The 25763-nt window shown below is 42.0% G+C and overlaps 2 protein-coding genes across 19 annotated transcripts in view; one reads left to right on the top strand and one right to left on the bottom strand.

The window, feature by feature from the left end:
* PPP6R3 (protein phosphatase 6 regulatory subunit 3) overlaps window positions 1–15222 on the bottom strand; it is a 66272-nt gene extending 51050 nt beyond the window's left edge. For 13 of the 14 annotated variants that reach the window (XM_072866025.1, XM_072866026.1, XM_072866016.1 and 10 more), the window contains exon 1: window positions 15094–15217. The gene's annotated coding sequence lies outside the window, so the exon portion shown is untranslated. Of the gene's footprint in view, window positions 1–15093 lie in introns of all 14 variants that reach the window. The other variant, XM_072866024.1, reaches the window with a different exon arrangement.
* Window positions 14554–24949, top strand: LOC140653684 (uncharacterized). Of its 5 annotated transcripts, none has more exons than XM_072866035.1 (5): window positions 14554–15323; window positions 16296–16416; window positions 20570–20712; window positions 21919–22000; window positions 23363–24949. In XM_072866035.1, the coding sequence occupies exons 1-5, from the start codon at window positions 14588–14590 to the stop codon at window positions 23385–23387; spliced, it is 1107 nt and encodes a 368-aa protein (XP_072722136.1). In that variant the 5' UTR covers window positions 14554–14587; the 3' UTR covers window positions 23388–24949. The 5 variants fall into 5 exon arrangements, 4 of the variants coding, with proteins under 4 accessions (XP_072722136.1, XP_072722133.1, XP_072722134.1 ...); XM_072866032.1 differs by having other exon boundaries at window positions 20471–20712; XM_072866033.1 differs by lacking the exon at window positions 21919–22000 and having other exon boundaries at window positions 20471–20712.
* Window positions 24950–25763: the final 814 nt, after the last annotated feature.

The following is a 25763-nucleotide window of genomic DNA, read 5'->3' as shown; positions in this document are numbered from 1 at the left end:
AGCTCTGCTATCAGAGTTTGCCACAAATATATCTTCAGTAAAAAAAAAAAAGAAAACAAACAACCACAACCACACAACATACCAAACCAAACACCTCAAAAGCATTTCAAGTATTCTGCCAAAGAGAAGAATGATTTAATTTTACACCTTCCGTGTTAAAGATAAGAAGCTGTGTCTTCAAAGCTGTTTCTTGATCTTTGCAGATGATTTAACAGATAGCCTCTGTCAACCTAAAGATATATACTACAAATAAATTCCTCTTGAACTAAAAGGAACTCTTGCATTCTAGTTAAACAATCACACAATAACAGTGTTTTTTCTTAGCTTTATTAGGGTAGTGAAGTTTTGTGGTTTTAAATACCATATTGTTTGTTATCTCCAACAGTTCTGGAACCAAAAGCCACCACATTTGCATTTTATTCACAACAGCACAAAGATTCCACATCTTAATGTACACAAAACACTAAACACAACCTTCTCTAAGGCTATTTTAGTAACCAACATACACATGAACTGAAGGTCGATGTACTACATTGACCATAATACTTTCAAAGGTCACGTGTTTTTCATCCTTAGACCTTCAGCTCTACATTGTCAAGTAGATTTGCCAATCCCTTGCAAGTCAAGTGACTAAATAGAGCAGAAAAAGTAAACAAGTTTACTGTACTTAGTTTGCTTTACTGAAGTTTCCTTGGTTATCATTTCTGCATTTCAAATGCACACCTATGTTCAGAGGTAGAGCTCCAAGAAGGGAGAAAACATCACTTCCTCAATTATGTCATGTGGGAGGAAATAAGCAGTCTGCTTAGCTTAATGCACTTTCAGAAAAGTTTACAAATTCTCAAGATATTGTCCACAGAGATTTCAATTGCCAGTAAAACTATCCAAATGAAAACCACTATTATTATTCCCTTTACAAGGATGTCTTTCTGATATTTCTCTATCCCTCTTTCTGTTTGAAAAGAAAACTCTAGTGCTTAGATACCATTGTTTAGCACCAGAACAGTCAGCTTCTGAATTCAATACAGTATCACAATTAATAATGGGAAGCATAGGCCACTGCATGGTTTAGTTCTAGTCCCTCTTTGGGCCATATTGTACTGAGAACAAGTGCAAGTGTTTTTATACAACACTGTGCTTAAGTAAAAACCAGTAGATTTTTTTCCTCTTTTTCCACTGGCTTATTGGCCAAGAAAGATTCCCCAGTGAAGTTACAGTCTAGCAACACAAAACTGTTTAATGTTAATGCCAAAGGCAGAGCACTGTGAAATCATCATTTAAGATTCAACATTGTTGCTTACCACACCTCTCCAAATGTCTGGTGGGAAAAATAAAAATAACAACGTGTCCTCCTTAGAACACTCATCTCTTAAATACAGAAGTTAATCAGGAACATCTCTTCCCAAAAACTTTTATTTAAGGAACACCTTCAACAGATGGTCTTCAAAGAAAAGAAACTTGGCCTTAAAATGTTGTCCACCACCATGAATTTGGTAGGGTGGAGACAGCTGAATGACAGACAAATCAGTGCATCTGATCTAGTCCAGTCTAGAATTCTAATTTGTGAACTAGTGAAGTTTATAAAAAAATATGCATGATAAGCAAGCCAACTTTTAAACACTGTAAGAAGTGGCTCACTTGTGCTGGGACTTAAACTTTGAATGCTTTGGCTATCAGTTCCAAACACCTTGCTTAGAGGGCATTATTTGTATGCTGAAATGTCACCATCCACACCGAGAATGAGGACCAGGATTGAAATTCCATCCAGTCTCCAACAGCAGTGGTACAGGAGGTTAAACTGGCTACACAAAGAAGCTCTGCACTACCCCTTGCTGTGAGGTCTCCCTCTGTTGGCTCCCAGACACTGGTCAAACTTCTGCCAAGTCATTTCTGAGTGAAAAACGTACTTTAAGAGATGACAAATGAAGTTGGTGGAGGAAGAAGGGAAGGAGTTTTTCTGCAGTCCACATGCTGCAACAGCTCAAAGGCTCTGTCAATCACCAGGGCCAGCATAGCCAAGGAAGAGGGAACACACCATTACGAACAGGGCAAGTAGGATTTGTGTCTTCCACCTTTGCCCCAGATTGTATCACCTTAGGCCTGCTGCAGGAATGCAGAGTAAAAGTTCTCCTGAATCTGATGACAAATAAGAACAAGACATGTAAGGCTGAACCTGGACAATTCAACATCAGTTCTCCTATTGTCTCAACCATCTGATAATCTGCAAGCGTAAGTGAGTCCTGAATTCCTGTACTACTAGTCTTGAAATGTAAAAGCCAGTAATGCTGACTGACTGCTTCAGCAGTACACTTTTCCTTTTTTGTTTGAAAATTTAAGGAAAAACTATTGTAACTTAAGGAGACAGCCTTAAGGTTAGATGTATGAATTTTAGCAGAGGTTTCTTTTTCTTAAGCATTTATTCTATTGTGTTCCAGTTAGTACTCTCAAAAAGTGTGTGGGTTTGGACTTCTTTGTCAAGTTTAAGACACTACCATCAGATCACAGGGATACAGTTACCATGGCTGCACTGGTTGCTGTGCATGACTCGAGCTACAGCTTTAGTTTTCAGCATTTCACTCAATCTGCCCCACTCCACCCCAACCAGATGGAACGCTGCTGAAAGAGCAGGCTAGAGATGAGAAGACTGTTTGAACATGCTTACCAATATCTGGCAATAGTATGATAAAGAGTTCCCTGAGGTAGTACCAGAAGCAGTGCTACTAGAAGGCAATACAGCTGTCAGACACTTTGCTGTACCAAAGCTACTCAGCCCTGTCTCTCACTTCTCTTAATTAACCCGAGTACAACAGCACAACTGTTAGTGTTGCCAGCACTAACTGGCCATACAGCTTTTGAACCCAAAACCACTACTCAGCATGGCACACTGAACAAAAGCATACACATAACTGGCTTGGACATTTCTAGCAAGACACTGCAGTGCGTCATGTAAACATACTCATTTTCTCTGAACAACCTTTAACTGTTCAGATAAACAAGTTCATCCTCCTTTTCACCTCGTTGATTAGACCTTGCAAGTTGGATGCAAATCAAATTTTGACGTGCATACGTGGAGGTAGAAGAAAGCTGCTTACCCCAGCAACTTCTAACCAGGACACCAGAGGGTTCTTTCTGTATAGTCAATGCGTTCAAGTCTGTTACGAGCTTTCTTTTTTACGCAAAATGTTAGTCTTGTTAAAAAGAGTACTTAAGATCGTTCGCAGTTCAGAAATGCAAGTCAGCAGCCTCTAGGAGCCTGTGAAAGTTTTGCTTCCTGAAGGTCCAGTGAGCCATCGCTACTGCCAGAATTAGAGTGGACTCTTGTGTTAAGATAGCAACTTCAAAATTAAATCCAAAGCTCTTTGTCACTTCTTGCTTGACTCTTCACTTTCATTAAAGGTTCCTTGGACCGGTTGTTCAGGTATCCTGCACTTTCATTGCAGGTTACCTGAACTGCACAAGTTAAAGACTGTGGGCAAGATTATTGTCCTGCTTTACTTCATACTAAGGTTTACAGAACCATTAAACTAAGTTTTGACAGCTGCACATTTTCAAGATGTCAGGCGGGACTGCCCTTTTAATTAGGCTATCAAGAATTGAGCCACTAAATATATTACCTATGATTTCTGTGCTACCATATCCTGCGAAAACTGAGAGAACTAAATCAACCCACCCTGCGTGCATACACAGGCTAATACTCCCCTAAGACGACAGTATCACAAACATGTTTTGTTTTTCAAAATGAAAGTTGGAATCCCTAAAACTTTTCAAAGAGTGTGCAGGTCCAATAGCATGAAGAGAAAAACTGAAGATATTTCCTCTTTTAATCTTTAATTTAAGCAGGTTAAAATAAATCTTTGATTTTGATTTACTCTTGGGGAAAGATTACTAATTTGACTTCACTTACTCAAGCTTAAGCTCCATCTATACTTATTTCTGCAATCCCTAAATTTTCATGTTTATCAGTACAACCCCTAAGACAAGAGTAGAAAAGTTATTCCAATGTCAACCAAGAGAAATAAAATACAGCAGCAGCACCTGGATACAAGGCAAGTGATGCTACTTTACTATACCTGTTTACCTAAATATTGGTATCTGCATTTAGACAATTGCTTTAGTGCCATCTGGAATCTTCCCTAGTTTAGTGTCAATGTTACAGCTTTAGTCTAGCCTTTAACCAAGTAAGAACACTCTCCTTTCCTCCACAGAACATACTCTGTATACTTGGGAAAATAGTCTATACAACTGTTTCCCCATTTCTGCAGATATCCTGATGATGAAGTTAAGTAGTTCAAAAAGAAAACTATTTTAATACATACGGAATGTCAATTAAGTACTGGATGCCAAATAGTTGGGTTACCTTATCACTCAAGGATTAAGACAACTGAATAGAGATTCAATATCCTCCACAAGCATTTTACCACCATTTTTTGTAACATGAAGTGCTAGAAAGCCCCCTGCCCCATGTTATTTAAATAATGAGTACTTAGCACTACATAGTGAAACTACAGAGGCATGACTACCTTTACTTTTCTGAGAGACTCAGCTTACAAAACTAAGAGAAAACTGCTTTGAATGAGAAGATTTCACCAAGTCTCACCTACATAAGTTTAATGAATTACTACCATTTTTATTTGGGTATATGCAGAAACAAGTTCTAGATGAGAAATTAGAAACCCAGCAAAATAATGAAAGATCACTGAAGAAGGCATTTTGCACATAAGAGTTTGAAGTGGCTGTTAACATCTTTCTTCCTCCTTCCCCCACCCCCCAGGCAATTTATATTTTGGAGCAAATCACTCCAGTAATCAGTTTTGCAATGATGTGCTTTTACAAACCATGCACACTGCAATTACACCACATTTTCAGGCACAGATGCCTCTGGTGCCTCCACTGAACTTTTGTATGCCTTCCCCATGGAACTTTTCTATTTTGATGGACAATACTACACAAGACTGCCTAACAGAATAAGCCATCTTCTCCCAACTGCAACATGCACCATACTTATGAAGAAAAAGCCGAAGTTTTATATGGAAATGACAAGCCTACTCTGTTTTCTCTGTAATTGTCAAAATAATCTTTTTAAAGCTCTACTTCAATGCTTCTCTCTGGAGCATCAGAAGAGGACGTTTGTTACGCAGTGTCTTTCAAAACTCTACCATAGTTGCAAGCGGCAAACTACAGGGCAAGTCTACCTCAAAGATTTAGTAGCATTTCTTAAGAAAACTGTTTTCAAAGGGAGATTACTTTCATATTCTAAATCTTTACACTGAAGTGATCATCAGCTGTGCAATATCATAAGTGCACTAATATATACATGCAAACAGAGTTTAAAAGAACCATTCAAGCAACATGCCATAGTTTAGGGATACAATGCTGTTTTGGAATTACCCTTATTTCAACTGGCTATGTTTCCTCTCTCATTTTCTTCATGCCCTTTCAAGACAGGGCTACAACACACTAATTCACCAAAATACTTCTAGCATCCACTCCTTCCTACAAGTCCCTCTCTAGCTACCAATATATCTATCAACAGTTTTCTCCCACTGCAAGAGGAGATCTCAACTCTCACCAAGAAGCATTACTTTACTAACTAGGAATTGCTGAAATAAACGTTATAATTAATGCAAATGCAAGACAAATAGTTACCAAAAACTACATTGATACTTCTGTGCCGTATGCCTCAAGGGATGTGAACAATAAAGTTTCAAAGAAAGCAAGCCATTTAAAATGCTAGCTCAGAACTTAAAATGGTAAAGTATTTATAACAGCATTACATGATATAGCCTTAAAAAGCAATACCCTGCTGAGCAGAAACTTAGAAGACAATTTACATAAGACCTGAACTTAAGTCTTGTGCTGGTTTTGGCTGGGATAGAGTTAATTTTCTCCATAGTAGCTAGTATGGGGCTGCGTTTTGGATTTGTGCTGGAAACAGTGTTGATAATACAGGGATGTTTTCATTACTGCTGAGCACTGCTTACACAGAGTCAAGGCCTTTTCTGCTTCTCACACCACCCCACCAGAGAGTAGGATGGGGGTTCACAAGAAGCTGGGAGGGAGCTGATATAGGTGGAGCTGTATCAGCTGGGACAGCTGACCCCAGCTGACCAAAGGGATATTCCATACCATATGACATCATGCTCAGGAATATAAAGCTGGGGAAGAAGGAGGAAGGGGGGGACATTTGGAGTGATGGCATTTGTCTTCCCAAGCAACCGTTATGCATGATGGAGCGCTGCTTTACTGGAGATGGCTGAACACCTGCCTGCCAATGGGAAGTAGTGAATGAATTCCTTGTTTTGCTTTGCTTGCGTGGCTTTTGCTTTACTTATTGAACTGCCTTATCTCAACCCATGAGTTCTCACTCTTACTCTTCTGATTCTCTCCCGCTCCCACCGGGGGGGGAGTGAGTGAGCAACTGTGCAGTGCTTAGTTGCCAGCTGGGGTTAAACCACGACAGTCTTCTAACCTTTTTAGTAACATTTAGGGTTCCACACAGATTTTGTCAAGTAAGTCTTATTACCATTCCATAAAGTCATTAGTGTAGCAAGTGGCACAGAAATTAACTTAGTTTGAAATGCTTGAAAGTCTAGAAACAAAACTTTATAGGTGGTTTAGCTGCAATTAAAAAAAAGACAACTTCATCTCTTTGCCTCTCCAACTTTCCTTTCTTTATTTTCAACTGCCAGTTTGCTTTTAGTTTTGGGGGGATGGATTCACTACTTGTTGCTTGCAGTTTTTCCTATAATAAAAAAAATTGAGATCACATTTTTCTCTACAAAAACTCACTTGACGGTAAAACACCTTTACCATTTTTACTTGCATTCTGCTGCTTATAGTTCCACTATATAACATCATAGTTACCAATTCACATTTCCAGAGAGAAGACCTTGATCCTCACACTCAATCTTCACAATCTCCAATAAATTAAAAAAGTTATAGACATTGAGATAATCTATAATCCCTCCCTCTCACGAGGATGAGACCAGTACCATAGTTACAAATTTTCTATTGTATCTATTAATAATTTCATTCTTGACTGCATGGGGCTACAACTTCAACATGGGAGGGAAAAAAGCAACCCCACTGCATTCTAGTCTCCAGCCTTATGGCTAGCATATTTTCCTGAAGAGTGCAAGTTAAACTTCAGAATTCCCAAGTCCAGAGAAGGGAAGGACTGGACCAGTGTATTTCAAAGAAAAAGCTATTGTACAAGCATTAACATAATTGCTTTCTGTTATGCCCCAAAAGGAAGTCAGCTGAAAAGGATATCAATATTATCAAAGGATAATAAAAAGGGTATCAGACACCCACAGGTGTTTCCTATATTATAAAAGATATCAAACGACCTATGGGTTTTTCAGACTTTGAATCTTTTTTCACAGACACCCACATATGTAAGAGATTCAGAATTTTTTTTTTGTCTGCCTTTGATATCCCATCTCTACAATTCCAATCTGGGCAACTAAACTCCCTGTTCAGTAACTGGAGAGTTAGGGATTAATTTGTATTTATAAATTTCATTTTTGAAGCAGAGCATCCAAGCCAGGTGTGGTTGGTACTCAGTTCAGCCATGTCAAGGGTTTTTTTTGGCTCCCAAAATAAATAATACTTAAGTACAGCAGGAGAGCATACTGGAACAGACAGCCACAGGAAAAAAAAAAAGTACGTGCCCATCTGTGACTGAAATCATAATAAGACAACTGCACCTGGCACAACTACTGAGAAATAAAAGCAATCAAACACTTATAATGGGTTGAGAAAGAGTAAAGTTGTAAGTTTAGTCCCCAATCACACATTACTGGTCTCACAGCAAAATGTATAAGCTTTTGGATTATAAGTGACTCTAGAAGAGAGCCTTAGCCTGAAAAACAATCAAGCTACAGAATTAGACGCAGCTTTCATAATCTGATGCCAAAGTAGATCCCTTTTAAACGAGGAAAAACATTCCTTAACACCACTGGTAAAGCAACAGGAAGGACTCAGTAATGTCAAAAGGAATTATAAAGTTTTACAAGTATCTAACAATTAAAATTAAGCACTGAATGCTACTATCAACTCACAGCCATGACAGCAATTATTTTTTCTTAACAACCTGCAGAGCTCAACAAGTTGTGCAGTAGTCTTATACCATCTTTCATCAACTACTGGATTTCTATCTGCATTGCCTTTAAATCTTCCTCATTTCCCTTCTTTGAAGCACCACTTGTTAAAATGAAAACACTCATTGCTACAGTAAAGGCAAGCAGCATGAAAAGACACATTTAGTTTATGTTGCCCATTAAGAAATGCAGACCTCTCACTAATGTTATCTTTACCACCTCCTTTATCAGACAAATTTCATCTAAATACAATGTTCAGCATACAACGTCTTTTTGCCATTAAATGCGGCTTGAAGCTATAACAGAGCCCATCATCAGCATCGAGTACACACACAGAAGGATCCTTTGATGAATGCTTGCTTGTCACAGCCAAAAGGAAGAACTGACTACTTCATAGTCAGTTCAGTCTAACTTCTACAGCTGTCACTCACAGGCAGGAAAAAAACAGTTACCAAAATGCTATTAGCCCTCAGAATTGCTATGAGCAGTGACAAACTCCTCCTTCATAACAGAACACAGAAAGACAAATATGGAAGAGAGGAATACAATCCCTATGCTGTTGCAATTTTCAAACGGACTTCCATCTGGAATGCATGCTGACCAATATCAACATGAAATGGAAGTTAGTTTCCTGTAGATGCAAGCCACTTACAACATCAGCAGGAAACCCACTTACCCAGAAGTGGGTCTGTTCTGGCCAGCATTACAGCTTTGTTTCAGCAGTCTCTAGACTTTCCATCCTTTCTCAAGATGTTTGGTGACAGCAGCTAAACTTCTCAAACAAATGTAATCCACTACTTATTTTCTAGAAGAGTTAGCTTCCAAAGATACTTGGATATCTCGCAAGTCTGTCAAGGTAGTAACAGAAGAAATAGCGTGAATTACTGTAGTTCAAACCAGTCCTAAAGTTTCCAGTTGAGCTCTTTAGATTGGAGAGTGGTCAAAGTAGTACACGGTAAGTAAGAACAGAATATGAAGAGAGCCCTACATCTGCTTTAAAGGTAAGGTTACAGTGCATTTCACAGAAACAAGAGTTTTTTCACCAAGACCTTACCTACGATTTTTGCCCTACTGTAACTTAGTTAAAAAAAACAAAAACAAAAAACACCCCACAAAAATAAACCCCACAAGACTTGGTTTCATACTTACAATGCTATTTGCTTTTATTTTGTGTATTTTTACAGTTTCTATATGAGAAACACTAACTGTATAGCCACTCTGGTACAAAGACGCAAAAATCCACCCTGTAGAGGCAGCGGCTGATATTCCTTTCACAATGCAAGTAGCATTGAAGTAACATCAATTTGTAGCAAGCCAAGCCTTTAGAAATGTCTATTACTCCCTTGTTTTCTGCTCTAACTCAACTGCTCAAACCAGTTACAGTACAATGAAAAAAAAAAGTAATCACATCTGTACTAGCATTGCCTACAGCCACTGTATAAAGCACTACTTGAAATTTTAAGTTGCTTTTGATCAATGTTCATCAATTAGGGCACTACTACAAGTGAGAAATGTGCATCACCTAACTGGGGGACCAGGGTCATAAGACCCTTCCAGAGGGTCTTCCCTCTTCCAGAGGGGCATAACATACATTTACAGAAAGCATCTTTCTCTCTACTACTAGCTTGGGAAATAATGATATTCACTCCAAAAAACTTCTAGAAGTTAAATTTGCACAATAGAATCTTACTTTATACACTCGGAACCAGTTCGAAATTCTGCCTATGGCCATTGAAGGTGGGGACTGTGCTCCTGCAGGAATCCCTGCAAAGCAGGAATGAGAGGTCTAGGATTCACTTGATACATAGTTAACAATGAGAATGCTTTTAGTACTGAAATTGCTATCTTCTAGAACATGTTTAATAAACTCAGAAACAAGTCACTAGTTTTTACTAAAAAAATGGGAAGTTTCCGTCCTCGATCCCAACCATGTTTTGTGACCAAACTAGAAATAACATTGCCCTTTCACAAGCCTCACCCAGGACCTACTTGGTCATCATAAAAAGGCTTTAGAGTTTTCTTCATATTTAAAAGTATCTTTTGGCACAACTGACAAGAGCTGGCCTATGGTCTTTCTGTGCTCATTTTCCAAAAGACCCAGTGGACAGAGGATGGAGACCACTAGGCCATGTACTCCGTCTCCTTGCAGATACACAACTTAGACTGTGTATAAATGCTTAGAATCATCTCATTCAAAATGAAATAGGCATGTTCTTAAAACTTCCTCCAAGAAAACTAACTAACCTTCAAATCTCACTATGGGGCAGTTTCTGCTTGTGCCTACACATACATGTTTTTTTTTTACTCACTTCTGCCTCCCTTCACACCTTTAACCAATTCCTCACTACCAATTTCATAGGCGCTCTTCTTAGCCATTTTGCCAACGTGCCTAAAAACATATTGAATATGTTGCTGAATGAGCCAGCAGTGTACCCAGGGGGCCAAGAAGGCCAACGGCATCCTGGCTTGTATCAAAAATAGCGTGGCCAGCAGGACTAGGGAAGTGATGGTCCCCCTGTACTTGGCACTTGTGAGGCCACACCTCAAATACTGTGTTCAGTTTTGGATCCCTCACTACAAGAAGGACATTGAGGTGCTGGAGCATGTCCAAAGGAGAGGAACAAAGCTGGTGAAGTGTCTGGAGAACAAGTCCTATGAGGAGTGGCTGAGGGAACTGGGGTTGTTCAGTCTGGAGAAAAGGAGGCTGAGGGGAGACCTCTCTCTGCACCTGAAAGGAGGTTGTAGTGAGGTGGGTGTCAGTCTCTTCTCCCAAGTAACTAGCAATAGGACAAGAGGAAATGGCCTCAAGTTGCGCCAGGGGAGGTTTAGATTGGATATTAGGAAAAATTTCTTCACTGAAAGGGTGGTCAAGCATTGGAACAGGCTGCCCAGGGAAGTGGCTGAGTCACCATCCCCGGAGGTATTTGGAAGACATGTAGATATGGTGCATGAGACATATTAGGGACATGGTTTAGTGGTGGACTTTGCAGTGCTAGGTTAATGGTTGGACTTTATCTTAAACATCTTCTCCAACCTAAATGATTCTATGATCCTATATACCACCATTCCACTAGAGCATATTACAGCTTCACAGTTCCATACAGTTGTATGCTTAGGTCCTTTTGGTATTCTTTTCCACTGCTGGCATGCAACACATTGCATAGATTCTGTCACTGAGCATTCCAAGTTTTTAAGTGCCATCAAAGAGGAAAAGATACGTCCGTTTAACAGGATTAGGAGATGACTATATAGAGTAACAGCAAGAGGAAAGAACAGTCAAAGGGTTAGTCAGGAACTTTTTCACCCACTCCAAATCAAATGTACCACTTCAAATATGCTTTGTGGCACTTTATGGAAGTTATTAAATAAACAAAGGTCATGAAGAGTCTTGTATTTTACAGTAAGATTTTTTTTTCCCAATATTGTGTTGAAGAACTATTCTACAAACAAGCAAGCTGTTAACAGCTTATACCAAATGTCTTCCTGATCCTATCAATTCAGTCTATCCCATTTCCTGAGAAGTGTCCCAAGCTAGCTATAGAGCTGCATATAATATCCAAGAGTAGAAAAACATTTTATTTTAGTTGCTTAGTAGCATATGGTTTCTAAAATAGATGCTGGCATCCCGACACACCACAAAGACAATTAAACATACTATGCAAAGTTTTCAACATTATGTTCATATTCTCTATGTATTTTCTGATTGATCTTTCAGGCTTGCCTCCAACCCCAAAAATATCAGGATCAAATGTGATCACTAAATAATTTCCCCAAGTTCTTTGCTCTCTTCCTCCAACTTGACAAAATAATATGAGACAAGCAAGATATTATTTCTCATTTATCCCTACTTGTTTTATTATTGTGGAAAGTTTTGCCAAAAACAATGGCTCCACATCTTGCTCTTAGGATAATCCAGTCAGACATCTAGCCTTCTAGAATTTGGATGTCGTGTCTACTTTGAGATAACACACTATTCCTAAACCTGGCATAGGAAATAACAGAGTACACACCAATCTTAAGGGTCACAGATGAAGATGCTACTATGAGCGCCGAGTCTAGATGGCAGACAATATGCTTAAGACATCCTACCTTACTACATAAACAGATCACTATGCTCATACTAGTGCCTCTTCTGCCCAAGCAGAAAAGCCATGGTTTCCATCATAACTTCCAAAAGCCATAAATTAACCCAGTTATATGTGAGAAGTGAATATGCAAGCCTCCTACCTATGAAGCTACTGTGTAGTATGCTGGAACATTGAAGCTAGAAAATGTCTTATTTCAACATATTGATACAGAGTGATCTTAATTAACTGCAGAATTAAGTAAATACTTCAAGGCTTTTTAAGCACAAAAGAGGACATCTCACAAAAGAGAGAAAGGACAGTGGACCAGACAATTCTTCAAAGCGTTTCTCCCTTCTAACTGTTTCAATGCCATACTAGTTGTTTTTGAGCCAGCTCTTTAGCATTTCATAGTACAGGCATTTCAAGCTTAAGCTGAGTAGAGAAGCAAAGCTGTTGAGCCATGACAATAGAGGTTCACTCTCTAACCATCTGTTAGTAGTAAAACTACATACATAATTTTCTGCTTTAATACTGCTAAATTCAGATTCTGTTCTATTAATTCACTTGAATTTCACTCTTAGAACATCACCTGATTCTGACTGGTATACAGGCTCTGTTAAGAGCATCACCTCTCTTAAGTGCAAAAGAGAAGGGTTCTGAAGGAAACAGTCACATTTTCTCACTTTAGCAAGTCAACAGAAGTAGAGTGAACAGTTTGCAGGCAGTATTGTGAAGAGAGACACAAACTATTTAGTATCTTTAATTTCATAAGGGAATAAATAATGGCTAGTTGATTTATATTTAAAAGAATCCAAAGATATTACAGTCTCAGCAGTTTGCATATAAATCTAACTTGCTGGCAAAGAAGCTATAATGCACTACCCTACCTAAAAACATTCCTGTTTTGAATTTCTAAACTACAACTTTTACTTTAACTCAGTGTTTTCCTTAAGTTCATTGGAAACAGACCTCTTCAGCAGTTCTTCTGGCCGAAATAAGATCTTCTACTAGTGTTAGAAGATAAATTCCTTTAGTAACTCAAAGTGCAGGATTCAATACGTCATACACATTCTGCTTTTCACACAGAAAGCAAATAAGAAGTATCACCTATGTTCAAAGCAACATCATAGACAGAGGAAACAAATCACTTAAGTGAACTTAAACAAGTACTTAGAACTACAAACTGTCAAGAAATAAACATGCAGACTGGATACCATGTTTGCATGAAGTCTCATTAACAAGTTACATATTGAAAGATAATTCTGTAGTGTACTTTTATATTTGTATAATAAAGACTCTTGCAAGCTACAGTTAGTCCATGCCTCACTACTGAAAACATTAAATAACACAGAGCTAAGTAATCACAGACTCTTACTGGAATGTATGTTGTACTGAAAATACACACTGCAGTTCAAATAACTGCAGTAATCTATTTGGAACACTGAAACAGGGATACTTCCCATCTTTCAGCACTCTAGAAAAAAAAGTACACATGTATTTGTGGAGCTCATAAGCTACTTTATATACTACCTAGAAATTTTAAGCCAGCTTAATATTCATCAATTAAAAAAACAAACAAAAACACAAACTGAAAACCAAACCAAACATGCACTGCACTGTTAGAGTACATTTAGACTCTTTCCACTGAAGGAGATCTTAAACCTAAGTAATATCACTAGTGGTAACATAACTTTTCATTTTTAAGTTGTCAACATCTCACAAGGAACACTTCCTAAAGCTATCCACCCACTCATAAGCATTCTGTACTCTTCCACTGTGAACACTTTTTTTTTTTAAATAGCAACACACCTAGTCAAAGTATCCTACTGTTCTAACTTAAATAACATTTATCCTGACAGAGATGGTCTTTAGCCTCAGTTATATTTACATCATACAAGACACAAGACTATAACACTAATTCCCTCTTACACTTCAAGAAGTTCTTAAAGCAAAACAAAACCAAAAGAACCAGCAGGTTCAAAGTCAGATTTTGCCAAATGTATTTAACAGCAGTTAAAGCTTACCCAAGCACTGCTATGCCCTTAAGAATTCGAATTGAAAGAAGCTGCCTTGTTAAAAAAAAAAATAATCCACAAATAACCCAACAAAAAAAGAAAAAGGCAGCGTCCTCACAGGAACACTGAGGCACTGATTTTAAAGAAAGAAAATGAATGCAAAATTAGCTATCTGTTTTATTTTAAGAGATAAGAGATATCTGTTTTACTTTAAGAGATATCTATTTTTTTTAAGAGATAACAGTGAAGCCAGAATAAAGTCCTGTGAACTACAGCAACAGCGGCTGCCGGGGGAGGGAACAGTGCAGACAGCTTCCCCCATTTCGACAAAACACTTCACCCAGTTCAGAGCTCCTCCAGTCTACCGGGGAACAGAGCGCCGCCCACCATACCCAACCGCGCCATGACCCGCTCCGCGCCGCACCAGGCCGCCAACACTCCGCGCCCAAATGCTGCCGTGGAAGGGCCGCGGCGTCCCCGCCCCTCCGCAGCTGCCGGCCGGCTCCACACCCGGGATGAAGCGCCACGGACACCAGGAAGAAGCTCCGGGGCATCTGCCGAAGAACCCAACGTCACGGCCACAAGAAGAAAGAGGCAGCGGGCGGGCAAGGCTCCCTCCAGCGCGGCCCAGGCCGTCCCCGCCGCGCCCAGGCCTGCGACACACCGCAGCCGTGCCGCGGCCCGCCGCGCCTGGCCCAGGCGCTCCAGGCTCAGTAGTGCGTATGCGAGGGGGCGCCACACACGACAGGCCCCAGCAGTCCCCGGCCCGGCGGCACCTGAGGAGCGTCTGGAGCCCCCAGCGCAGAGGGGAGCAGGAGCCAGGCCCGCGCCACCACAGAAGAGCCGCTACCGGAGCGCCGGTCCGCTCGAAGCAGCAGGAGGGAGAGCTCACCACTATCCCGCCCATACCTCGACAAGCGCGTCCCCCCGCCACAGGTCCCAGGCCGCCTCCGCTCAGGCGGGAAAGCCACCGCTTGCCACCATCACCGACGCTCCAAGATGGCGGACATATCAGCTCCTGCGAGCCCTCCTCTCGCTCCGCCCACCTGCCCATCATACTGCCCCAGCACCGCCCTCCTCCTCCGCTCGCGCCTTTCTATTGGGCGGTGCGCGGAGCTCGGCCTCTCACTGGCAGTCTGGTGGGTGTCAGTCACTCAGCTACGCGACTGCAACAGGGTCGAATGGGGATGGAGGCGGGCTCTCGGCTTCCTGTTGGCCAGTCAACGCATGGGGCGGGTGCATCTCGCTTCCCACCGTCCCGCCTTAGCAACAAGGAAACGTCACCCTGACAGGCGTTTCCCTCGCCCAATAGAAAGAGCAGGTGCCTTTTAAAAATAAGCCCTTTCCACCACAACCCAGAGCCGGTAGGAGACCACAGCGAGAGGGGTGGGTGCCTGCGCTAGCGATTTCCCCGTAGCCTCACCATTGGCCAGCGCGCGGAGCCACGCCCCTTAGGGCGTGGCGCGGGCGCCAAACTGCCTGACAACAAGTCGGTGGCGCGCGTGGCAGGGGGTGCGATGTGGCAGCCTGCGGGGGGAAGGGGGGGGGGGGGGGAGTAGGGGAGTAATTAGTGAGGAGAGGAAGCAGTTCAGGTGGTAAAGCGCTCGCTTAGCATGTGAGAGCTAGTGGAATCGATGCCCGCGCTCTCCAGAAGTAGGGCTTTTCTTTTTTTGAGCCTCCATGTGGGCACCCGTGGGACCTCCAACTCCACCTAAAGACTGGCAGTAGATTTTAACCAAAGTGCACCAGAATAAACGTGTGTGAAAACCAGGGGAGGCTCTGCACCCCAGCCCTGGCAACCTTCTGTGCATGTTGCCTGCAGTACTGCTGGGTGAGGCGGCAGCTTTGCAACCCTGCTTGGCCAAACCCCACTGGCAAGGACCTCTGCTTGAAGCTCGGGTAGCTTTCAAGTTTTTTTTGATAGCTGAACAGGTGGCCTTGTGTGCCCCAGAACTGGCAAACAAACACCTATGATGCGGTGTTTCATGCCCTGTGTCTTAGAGGCATGAATGTGTTCTGGCCAGCCAAGGTGCCTGTGGTCTTCCCTCACAAAGCCTCCTGAATTACTTCGCCCAAAATGGTGGTGATCCTTCTGACTGCTGCCCCTTCAGCCCTCAGGGCAGCCCTCCAGGTTTCAAAATGTCACTGGCAGGATGACATCACCATCCCCAGAGGAGACCACCTGGCCATGGTCAACAACACTTTGCCTGTGGTCAGCAGAGCCGCCATCAGGTAACTGCCTTGACAGGTTTCAACAGGTTTTGTCTGGTTTGGGTGGGCTTTTGCCTGGTTTCAATGTGTTTTTGACTGTTTTTGAATGGTTTCCACCGCATGTGGCTCTTGAAGAGCTGGGGGGGGGGGGCGGGGCTGCTGATGGGAGGTGGCACCAGCAAGCCAGGGGGTGCCAAAAATTTCTGGTTGCATCTTGGGGCGGCAGTACTGGCCTGGTCGCCACTTGCAACTATTTTTGGTCCTCCCTCCCCAGACCCACCTGGGAGGGAAGGTGCAGCTGAAAGGGGGCTCTGCTGAGCCCAAGCCACCATGCCTGACCCACCATGGCAGTTCTGCCTTTTACATTTTGTGTGTTTGGTTTTTTTTAAAAAAGTTTAGGGTTGGCAATGATGTTTATGTATATAAAATGTCTGCCTATCTGTGAAAGAAGGTGCATGGAGGGGCCACAGTGCAGATGGGGGAGTCACCTGCTAGAGCAAAGGGAGATAGCCTGTCTACAAGTTCCAGCTCCTGAACCTTCCGTCTTCCCGACGTCTCTTCCCAATATAGTAACAGAGCCAGGAAAGCCTGTTGTTCTCCTTACCAATTGACTTCATGGACTTGTAAAACACTCCCTTTCTTGGAGGCTTGCTCTGTCAGGGCACTGTGGTACCATGGCAGCATGGTGTTAGCCATGATTGTCTTCATCAATGTATGTAAGCAAGTAGCTGAAGGGGGTATGGTGCAGTCCAGGCTCACCAAAGCTAATTTTCCATCATGCTAGCATTTGCCTTGCCTATTGTGAGGGTAGCATGTGCTTTCTGTGAATGGTGGCAGAGAGCTGTTTTATAATGAGTAAGTGTGAATCATGCATGAGCTAATTTTTTTTTTATATTGACATATATTTGTTCTGGTAGTTGCTGGTCATAGTAAGTTTAAGAAGAGAAACAGTTATGTTATGGTTAAGGCAAGGACTTATTTATTTACAATGGGGGAAGAAACAACAGAGCTGAAAAGATAGTTTAGTGATAGGGTAGTTCTTGTGGGCACCTCATGTAGAGCACATGAAAACTGAAGGGTAGCACAGATCACTGTGTTTATTTCATATACCAAAGGAAGGGGAAAACAATACATTTCTTTGACTTCATTATGAATCAGCAGTCTAGGATAAAGCAACTCCACTTCAAATAATGTATCTTCACATCTTTCACATACTCATCTGACATACAAAGTTAAGCTCAATACAGCTGTACTTACATCTTACTGCAAATCAATGACCAACTTGGCAGACCTGCTCCCATTAAAACAAAATTATTGATATTGCAAAGAGACATAAATATTGAGGGTGCTGCTGCAGAAAGCAGCGTCTCAGGAGAGAAACAGTGAGTCAAGCTAGAAACGGGCTCAAATCTTGGGCTACAAGAGTAGGGTCTTAATGGGAGCCTGTCTCTGCATTAAACATCTTCACGTTGTTTTGTGGACAAAGGGAATATGTAATAGGTAAAGTTGTGTGTTTATCTTTCTGTGTGTACCCTCCTTTTCAGTGTAAGGAGTGAATTTTGCCTGCAGATCAGAGGGAGTCCACATCTTCCACTTCACACTAGTATTGTGTTCAGGAACTTTAATAGGTTGCTTGGGGTTCCTCTGGATTTTATCACTTTAAATACAGAAAGACAGGTTAAGATGCTAGCTTCTAAAGAAAAGGTAGCCATCAGGTTTATAGTAGCTGCAAACAGGCTAACTTGTCCTGGCCTTTGTGTTTTGTCCAGGCACTGACACAGCAGATACTCTTGCCAGCTGCTCAGGTGCTTGGTTTCATAATGCCCATTGCATAAAAGGCTGGACACAGTGTCAGCTTTCTTTTTGTTCCTTCGTCTTTGCTACCAGTTGACCAAGCTTTGGCTCCTATGCTTTCTGTAGGCATTACTGGTTCTCCCAAAGATTGAGTCACAGTATGCTTTACACTACTAAGAGCCATCCTTGCTCATGTTACCCTTCAGCATATGATGGCACATCCTTATTTCACAAAACCTCTCTGAACACAAGCCCTCCTGAAGTTGTAGGCCCAGTGGGTTGCTTCCATTACAAGGAGATTGTTGGCTGCCAGCTCAGATACATGATCATCTTACTCTGCCTGAATAAGTTAGTAGAACTGCAGCAATTATGGATGCATGTGATCTTAATGTGTTGCAAACACATGGTAAAAACGCAGAAGCATGAAATGTATTTGCTGACCCACAGAGTTGTGCAGTTAGGTCTCTGAGTGTACAGCCTGTTTTTGTTTTCTTTTTCATGCAAGCAGATTTATTTAGTAAAATGTACAAAAAAATGTTTATCCTCAAAGCAATCAACATGAAATGGGACATTGTTTCTTTTTTCATTATTTCAGCTGATGCTCAGTCCAGAAAGCTCCCTAGACTGTATTTGTTCCACATTTATTTTAGCTGTCTCCTTTTTCTTTTCTTTCACTGTGTCTGTTTTTTGTTTTGTTTATGTCATGCCACTTGCATGTTCTAGCAGTGAGTACCTGCACTGACTACAGCGAATGGAGATTTCACAATATAAAGTGTATAGAGGCAGTTCTGGTTGTATTGTCAGTTGTCAATGACAGCCTGAAGGAAAGACATTGCACTGGAAACTGTGAGGAGGGAGATAATAGGAAAGAATGGTCTATGGGTTTAAATAATGGATAAATGAGAGTACAATGTTAAATGGCATTCTCAGGACAAGCAACTACGTTGTTAAAAGGACGATGAGATTATAACCTTTAGCAAGCACCAGAGGCAGTATCTGGAGAGGGGATTAATAGTTTGAGTGTAGAATAGCTACTGCAGTAAAATAGTTAACTACCTAGTATAGTTTCTGTAAACATAAAACTTGTCTTCACACCAAAGTAGGGTTAAACTGCTGCTCTTGACACATCCTATATCCTGAGCAAATGTGCCCTGGATGTCAGGGATGGATCTCAACTCGGAAGGGGCAGGATGATGTTTGCACTGGCACACATCTGATTTTCAAGGGCTTTATCACCACCATCTCAATTCTGGAAAGATTTGGGACAACACAGGCACTGTTTTTGTCTTATAGAGTTCCTGTCAATATATTTCTAAATCTTGATTTTGTGTAATTATTTTTTAAAACTGTCCAGTTGATACTACCATTACCATATAAGTTGGTAATGCTAGGGTACTACTACTTCAAGGTAGAAACACTTCGTGTCTACAAGGAGGATCTCAAAACGCTACTGAACAGTTAGGGGAAATGAGGAGGTTATGTGGCTTGCCTGATGTCACACAGTAAGCTGAACCAGAGGCAAAATACTGAAATCCCAGTCCTTTATCCCTGGCACTTGTGTGCAAATCTGAAGACCTCCACACCATTCCTATACCTGTGATTACAGGCAAACCAGAAAAAAAACGTAGCCTGCTTTGGGTGGCTGTAGTATTTAATTGCTGGCAGGGAAACTCTGAGAACTTATAGGCATGGTCTGCGACCTGAAGCTTGATAGCGTTTTACTAAATGGGTTTGTAACCAGATGTAACCAAAATGATTAGTTTGTTCTTTTGTAACTAAACAACATAGAGATAGGAGCAGGTTAGACAGTGCTTTAATATTGTGTTTGTACACCTATGGCTATGGATATGCTACTATGCCCAAAGACAATTGGACAAGGAGTAGTACGGTCATGCTGCTATGTTCCCAGTACAGCCCCAGCCCATCTTGACAACGAGTCGAGGGTGGTTAGAATAATTGGTTTGTGTTAAGGGTGCCAAATCATTGTTAGGGACCATGCACCATGAAGAAGGGAAGCAAGTTACATAAGCAAGGTGGGATTGCGCATGTCCAGAAGAAGGGGTCAACTAAAGGACACACCTGTACGGCCACCAAGGACCACCAGAGACCCCCACGGAAGCATCTCGGAGCTCAAGGACGCATGCGCAATGACCACGCAAATATGATAATTAGTTCTGGGAAATAGAATGAATATGCATGATCATTCTGGGAAATTTGATGCATATGTATGTAACCGGACAGTATAAGTTTCGGCTGATGTAACCTGTGGTATGCACGCTAGGTGGAACGATCCCCCGTGCATCCAGTGCCGTAATAAAGAATGCCTGCTTCTTAATACTACATTGGTGTTAAGGAGTTTGATTCCCGATTTCGGTGACAGTTTTGGCGACCCAGATGGGACCCTGCTTCTGAATTTCGACGGATCCAAGGGATCACAGGACCTCCAGCCGGCACCAGGGGATTCTCGGGGAGAACCTCCGATCCCCGGACCGAAGAATTCTGAGCAAGATCCCTTGGAACAAGGTAATAAGGCATTCTTCTAACAGGTAACAGAACTTTAGGTAGGACGTGGGGTTAGAGTCCCACTTTAGGTAGGACATGGGTTAGAGTCCCACCAAGCCTGCTCTTAAGGCGCGGCGAAAGCTACGCAGGGTTGGGCTAAGAGGTACCTCGGTTGGTAAGTCTCTGCTAGGCGAAAGCCTGTGGAGCGGGGCCCAAGGGGGAGTCTTCAACGGGGGGTTGAAGTCTCCAAGGTTGGGATTTCTGGCAGGGGCCTGGAATCCCAGAGGGAGCTCCAACAAGGGTTGGGGTCCCTCTGACTAGTGCTTGTGATAGTGCACTATCACAACCACTAGTCGTCTGGGAGATGGGTACATTTCCGAGTAAGAAACCCATCCCACAAAGAACACCTTTGGGATGTATTTTAAAACATTGGAAAGATCTGGGGGGTGATCCTTTGACTCAGAAACAATTAATTGAATATTGCAATCATTGGTGGCCAATGTATACTTTGGAAGGTGGGGAGAAATGGCCAAAGAATAGTCCATCGCAATATAATACCATCTTGCAATTAATGTTATTTTGCAAAAGGGAAGGTAAATGAGATTAAATAGCTTATGAGGTATTTATTTTTGCTTTGAGAAATCATCTGGAGTGGCAAAAACAGTGTGGGATTATCCAGTAAGATTTTATGGTATTGACTTTGGAAAAAAACAGGGAAGGAATAAGAGTTTAAGATGATGTTGCTCTGCCTGTAGCATTGGAAAAGGGAATGTCCCAAAGTGAGAGAATTGGATCTTTTGCTACAGGCAATTAAGTTGATGACTCTGAATGATGAGGACTGAAGGAGACCAGGGGAGTCAACACCAGCTGAACACCTGGTTACATTAAAGCTGGGGAATGATGAAGTAGAATTTTTAGTTTATACAGGGGTAACATATTTGGTATTAAATATATGCAAAGGGGGGTTTAGTCCTAAAACTGTAAGTGTTGTTGGGGGAGCAGGGTGGAAAGAAAATCGGCCTTTTTTACAACCTTTGAAATTCAAATTGGGAAAGCAATGAGTAACTCATCAATTTTTGTATATGCCAGAATGTCCATCATCTTTGTTAGGAAGAGATATATCGAGTAAATTGAATGCACAAAATAATTAAAAAAAAAAAATGTGGGGAGACTCAGGTGTTAATACCTGAATCAAAAGCTGTGGAAGTGAGAATTTTTATGTTACAGAACACACCAAGACCGAAGGAAGAAATTCCTGCAGAAGTGGAGGATGCAGTAACACCCTTGGTATGGGCTACTGGAATTCCAGGTCCGTCTAAATTGGCGGAACCAGTAAAGGTTGTTCTAAAATCTGGAACTAACCAGTAAGACAAAACAGTATCCTATTAAGTGGGAAGCTAGAAAGGGGTTGGAAGAATTAATAACGAAATTTTTGAATTATGCATTATTGATAGAGTGTGAATCAGAATGTAATACCCTGATATTGCCATTGAAAAAGCAGAATGGCAAGGAATATAGGTTAGCTCAAGATTTAAGAGCCATGAAGCAGATTAAGACATTCACCCAGAAGTAGCTAACCCATATACCTTGCCGACATCCTTAAAAGAAAAACATAAGTGGTTTACTGTACTTGATCTCAAGGATGCTTTCTTCTGCATACCTCTAGACAAAGATAGCCAGGCATATTTGCTTTTGGATGGGAAAGCCCCACCACTGGATGCAAGACACAACTCACCTGGACAGTGCTACCTCAAGGGTTCAAAAATAGTCCTACAATATTTGGCAATCAGTTGGCAAAGGAATTGGAAGTGTGGAAAAAAGAAAATTTAGAAGGAATAATATTGAGGTATGTAGATGACATCTCGATAGCAGCAGAGAGTCGAGAGAGCTGTTTACAAGTGACCATCAGCTTGTTGAATTTTTTGGGACAAGCAGGATACCGAGTATCAAAAAGCAAGGCCCAGATTGGGAAAGAGACTGTGATATATTTAGGCTTTGAAACTTCGCAAGGACAAAGAAGATTGGGAGCAGGCAGAAAGGAAGCAATTTGTCAAGTTCCAGAACCCAGAACAATACAGGAATTGCGGATATTTTTGTTTATGGTCAGGTGGTGTTGGTTGTGGATCCTCAATTATGCAGCTTTGAAAGGATCCCAGGAGAATCACCTGTTGTGGACACCTGAGTGTTGGACAGCTTTTAAAAATCTGAAGAAGGCGTTGATGTCCGCACCTGTGTTAGGACTCTCAGATTTAGCATAGGCTTTTGAATGTTTGTACATGAGCGATAATATCTTGCTTTGGGTGTGTTGAGTCAAAAATTAGGAACTTGGAAATGGGCCATTGGGTATTTTTCTAAGCAATGGGATAATGTCAGCAAGGGATGGCCTGGATGTTTGTGAGCTGTGGCAACAACTGTACTCTTAATCCAAGAAGCAAGGAAATTTACCGTGGGGCAGAAAATTACGGTTTATGTCCCACATATGGTAGTTTCTGTCTTGGAGCAAAAAGGGGGGCATTGGCTGTCCCCAAGCCGCATGCTCGAATACCAGGTCACTCTCTTGGAACAGGATGATGTGGAACTTAAAACTACAACAGCAGTGAACCCAGCAATGTTTCTGAGCTCGGAAATGGGTGAGTCTTTACACCATGATTGTTTGCAAACTATTGAACAGGTATATTCTAGCAGACAGGACCTGACGGACGAACCGCTGCCTAATCCTGATTTGGAGCTGTTTACGGATGGAAGCAGTTTTGTCCAAGATGGAAAATGAATGGTGGGGTACGCAGTGGTCACCACCACCCAAGTGATGAAAGGTGAAGCTCTCCCTGTGAATACATCAGCACAGAAAGCAGATTCACACACATGGAGCTATCTGGAAGGAAAGAGGACTGTTGTCAGCTCGAGGATCGCCCATTAAATATAAGGAAGAAATTTTTCAACTGCTCCAGGACATCCAGCAGCCCAAGGAAGTAGTGGTAATGCATTGTAAAGCACATCAATTTGGACAAACCGTGGTAAATGTGGGCAACCGATTGGCTGATAAAACTGCTAGAGAGGCAGCGGAGCAAAGCATCCTTGCCCTGGTACCAGTAAAACAGGTAAAACTTCCAACCCCGAAACCAAACTATGGTAAATTGGATAGATTATTGGCAGAACAGTAGAGAGCAGTAGAAAATGAGGTGGGTAACATACACCCGACAAGTCATAGTTACCCTGCAAATAATGATAAAATAGTAGAGGAAAAACAGAGGGAAACACATTGGGGAATTGAAGCGATGATTGTGGATTTACAGAAATCAAGATTGCTGTGTGCACATCCCAAATGTTACAGCTGCTTTGAATGAACAAATAGATGATATGAAGAGGGTGGCACAGCAGACTCAAGGTTTGAGTGAAATGCAAACAAATTGGTTACGCCAAATTTTGGAATATTTTGGATTTCCTCTTAAAGGATGGATAACTTAGTTGTTACAGACACTAATCATTTTGATTACAGTTGTTTTGGTGATTTGTTTGGTTTATCAATGTTTAAAGAAAATGTTGACACAGAAATCGGTGATGAAGCGTCGTACACCAATGCCAGGAGAGAAGCCACCTGCTTATGTTGAGATATGAAAGATTAAGAGTGGAAGTATTGAAAAGATAATTCTTTCAAAACTTCAAAAGGGGGGAAATGTAACCAGATGTAACCAAAATGATTAGTTTGTTCTTTTGTAACTAAGCAACATAGAGATAGGAGCAGGTTAGACAGTGCTTTAATATTGTGTTTGTACACCTATGGCTATGGATATGCTACTATGCCCAAAGACAATTGGACAAGGAGTAGTACGGTCATGCTGCTATGTTCCCAGTACAGCCCCAGCCCATCTTGACAACGAGTCGAGGGTGGTTAGAATAATTGGTTTGTGTTAAGGGTGCCAAATCATTGTTAGGGACCATGCACCATGAAGAAGGGAAGCAAGTTACATAAGCAAGGTGGGATTGCGCATGTCCAGAAGAAGGGGTCAACTAAAGGACACACCTGTACGGCCACCAAGGACCACCAGAGACCCCCACGGAAGCATCTCGGAGCTCAAGGACGCATGCGCAATGACCACGCAAATATGATAATTAGTTCTGGGAAATAGAATGAATATGCATGATCATTCCGGGAAATTTGATGCATATGTATGTAACCGGACAGTATAAGTTTCAGCTGATGTAACCTGTGGTATGCACGCTAGGTGGAATGATCCCCCGTGCATCCGGTGCCGTAATAAAGAATGCCTGCTTCTTAATACTACATTGGTGTTAAGGAGTTTGATTCCCGATTTCGGTGACAGGTTGTTGGTAGTATTGTAAATGTCAGTATCTTAACTTTGTGATGGCTGCTGCCTGGGGCACTTCCAGAGGCAGCCAATTCTGACGGATTTCTCTAATCATTTGAGTCAGCCACTTCCTCAATATAAAATGGTATGCAAATAAAAAAAATAGTCAGTCTGCTCAGTCACCATAACCCTATCAGACAATGCTGAGCATGTTTCCTCGCTGTGTACCATTAACTCCTCAGCCATAGCTGCTACCACCTCCTGAAGCTGGTGGGGGCTGGTGGATCCCACTGCACAGGTGCCAGGGGAAGCATTTGCTGCAAACTGCTGTGACTCAGCAGCTCTGCCACACCTTGGAGAACAAGCTTTTCTTCCCAAGCAGTGGCATAGCCTGCCATGCCAGCTCAGCCGGTGGCTATATGTGACACCAGAGGAGGGCAGGCAGGACTGTACCCTTTCAGCAACATTTCAGCACTAGCTGCTGCTGCATAGCCATCATGTCAGACCGTGAGCATGTGGGGTGTGCTTCTGCTTCAGCTCTGCCAGGACGACCATGGTCCTGTCCCCACCACCATGTTGTCTTCCCTTTGCCCCTCCAGGATGGGAAAAGACCTAGCTGAGGGTCCTTATGAAGAGTCATTTGTTTCCAGTTTGCCCAGCTTGCAGTCTTGGGTTTCCCTGCAGGAGCAAGGAAGCACCAGTTCCTGCAAGGCAGTGGGAGCACCTGTGTACAGGTCTGGAGCTGAACCTCCCCACTGGTGACAT

Source organism: Ciconia boyciana, chromosome 6, assembly GCF_034638445.1.
Source record: "Ciconia boyciana chromosome 6, ASM3463844v1, whole genome shotgun sequence".
Taxonomy (NCBI): Eukaryota; Metazoa; Chordata; class Aves; order Ciconiiformes; family Ciconiidae; genus Ciconia; species Ciconia boyciana.
Note: the sequence above shows the minus strand (reverse complement) of the source record. Positions and strands in the feature narration are given on the sequence as shown.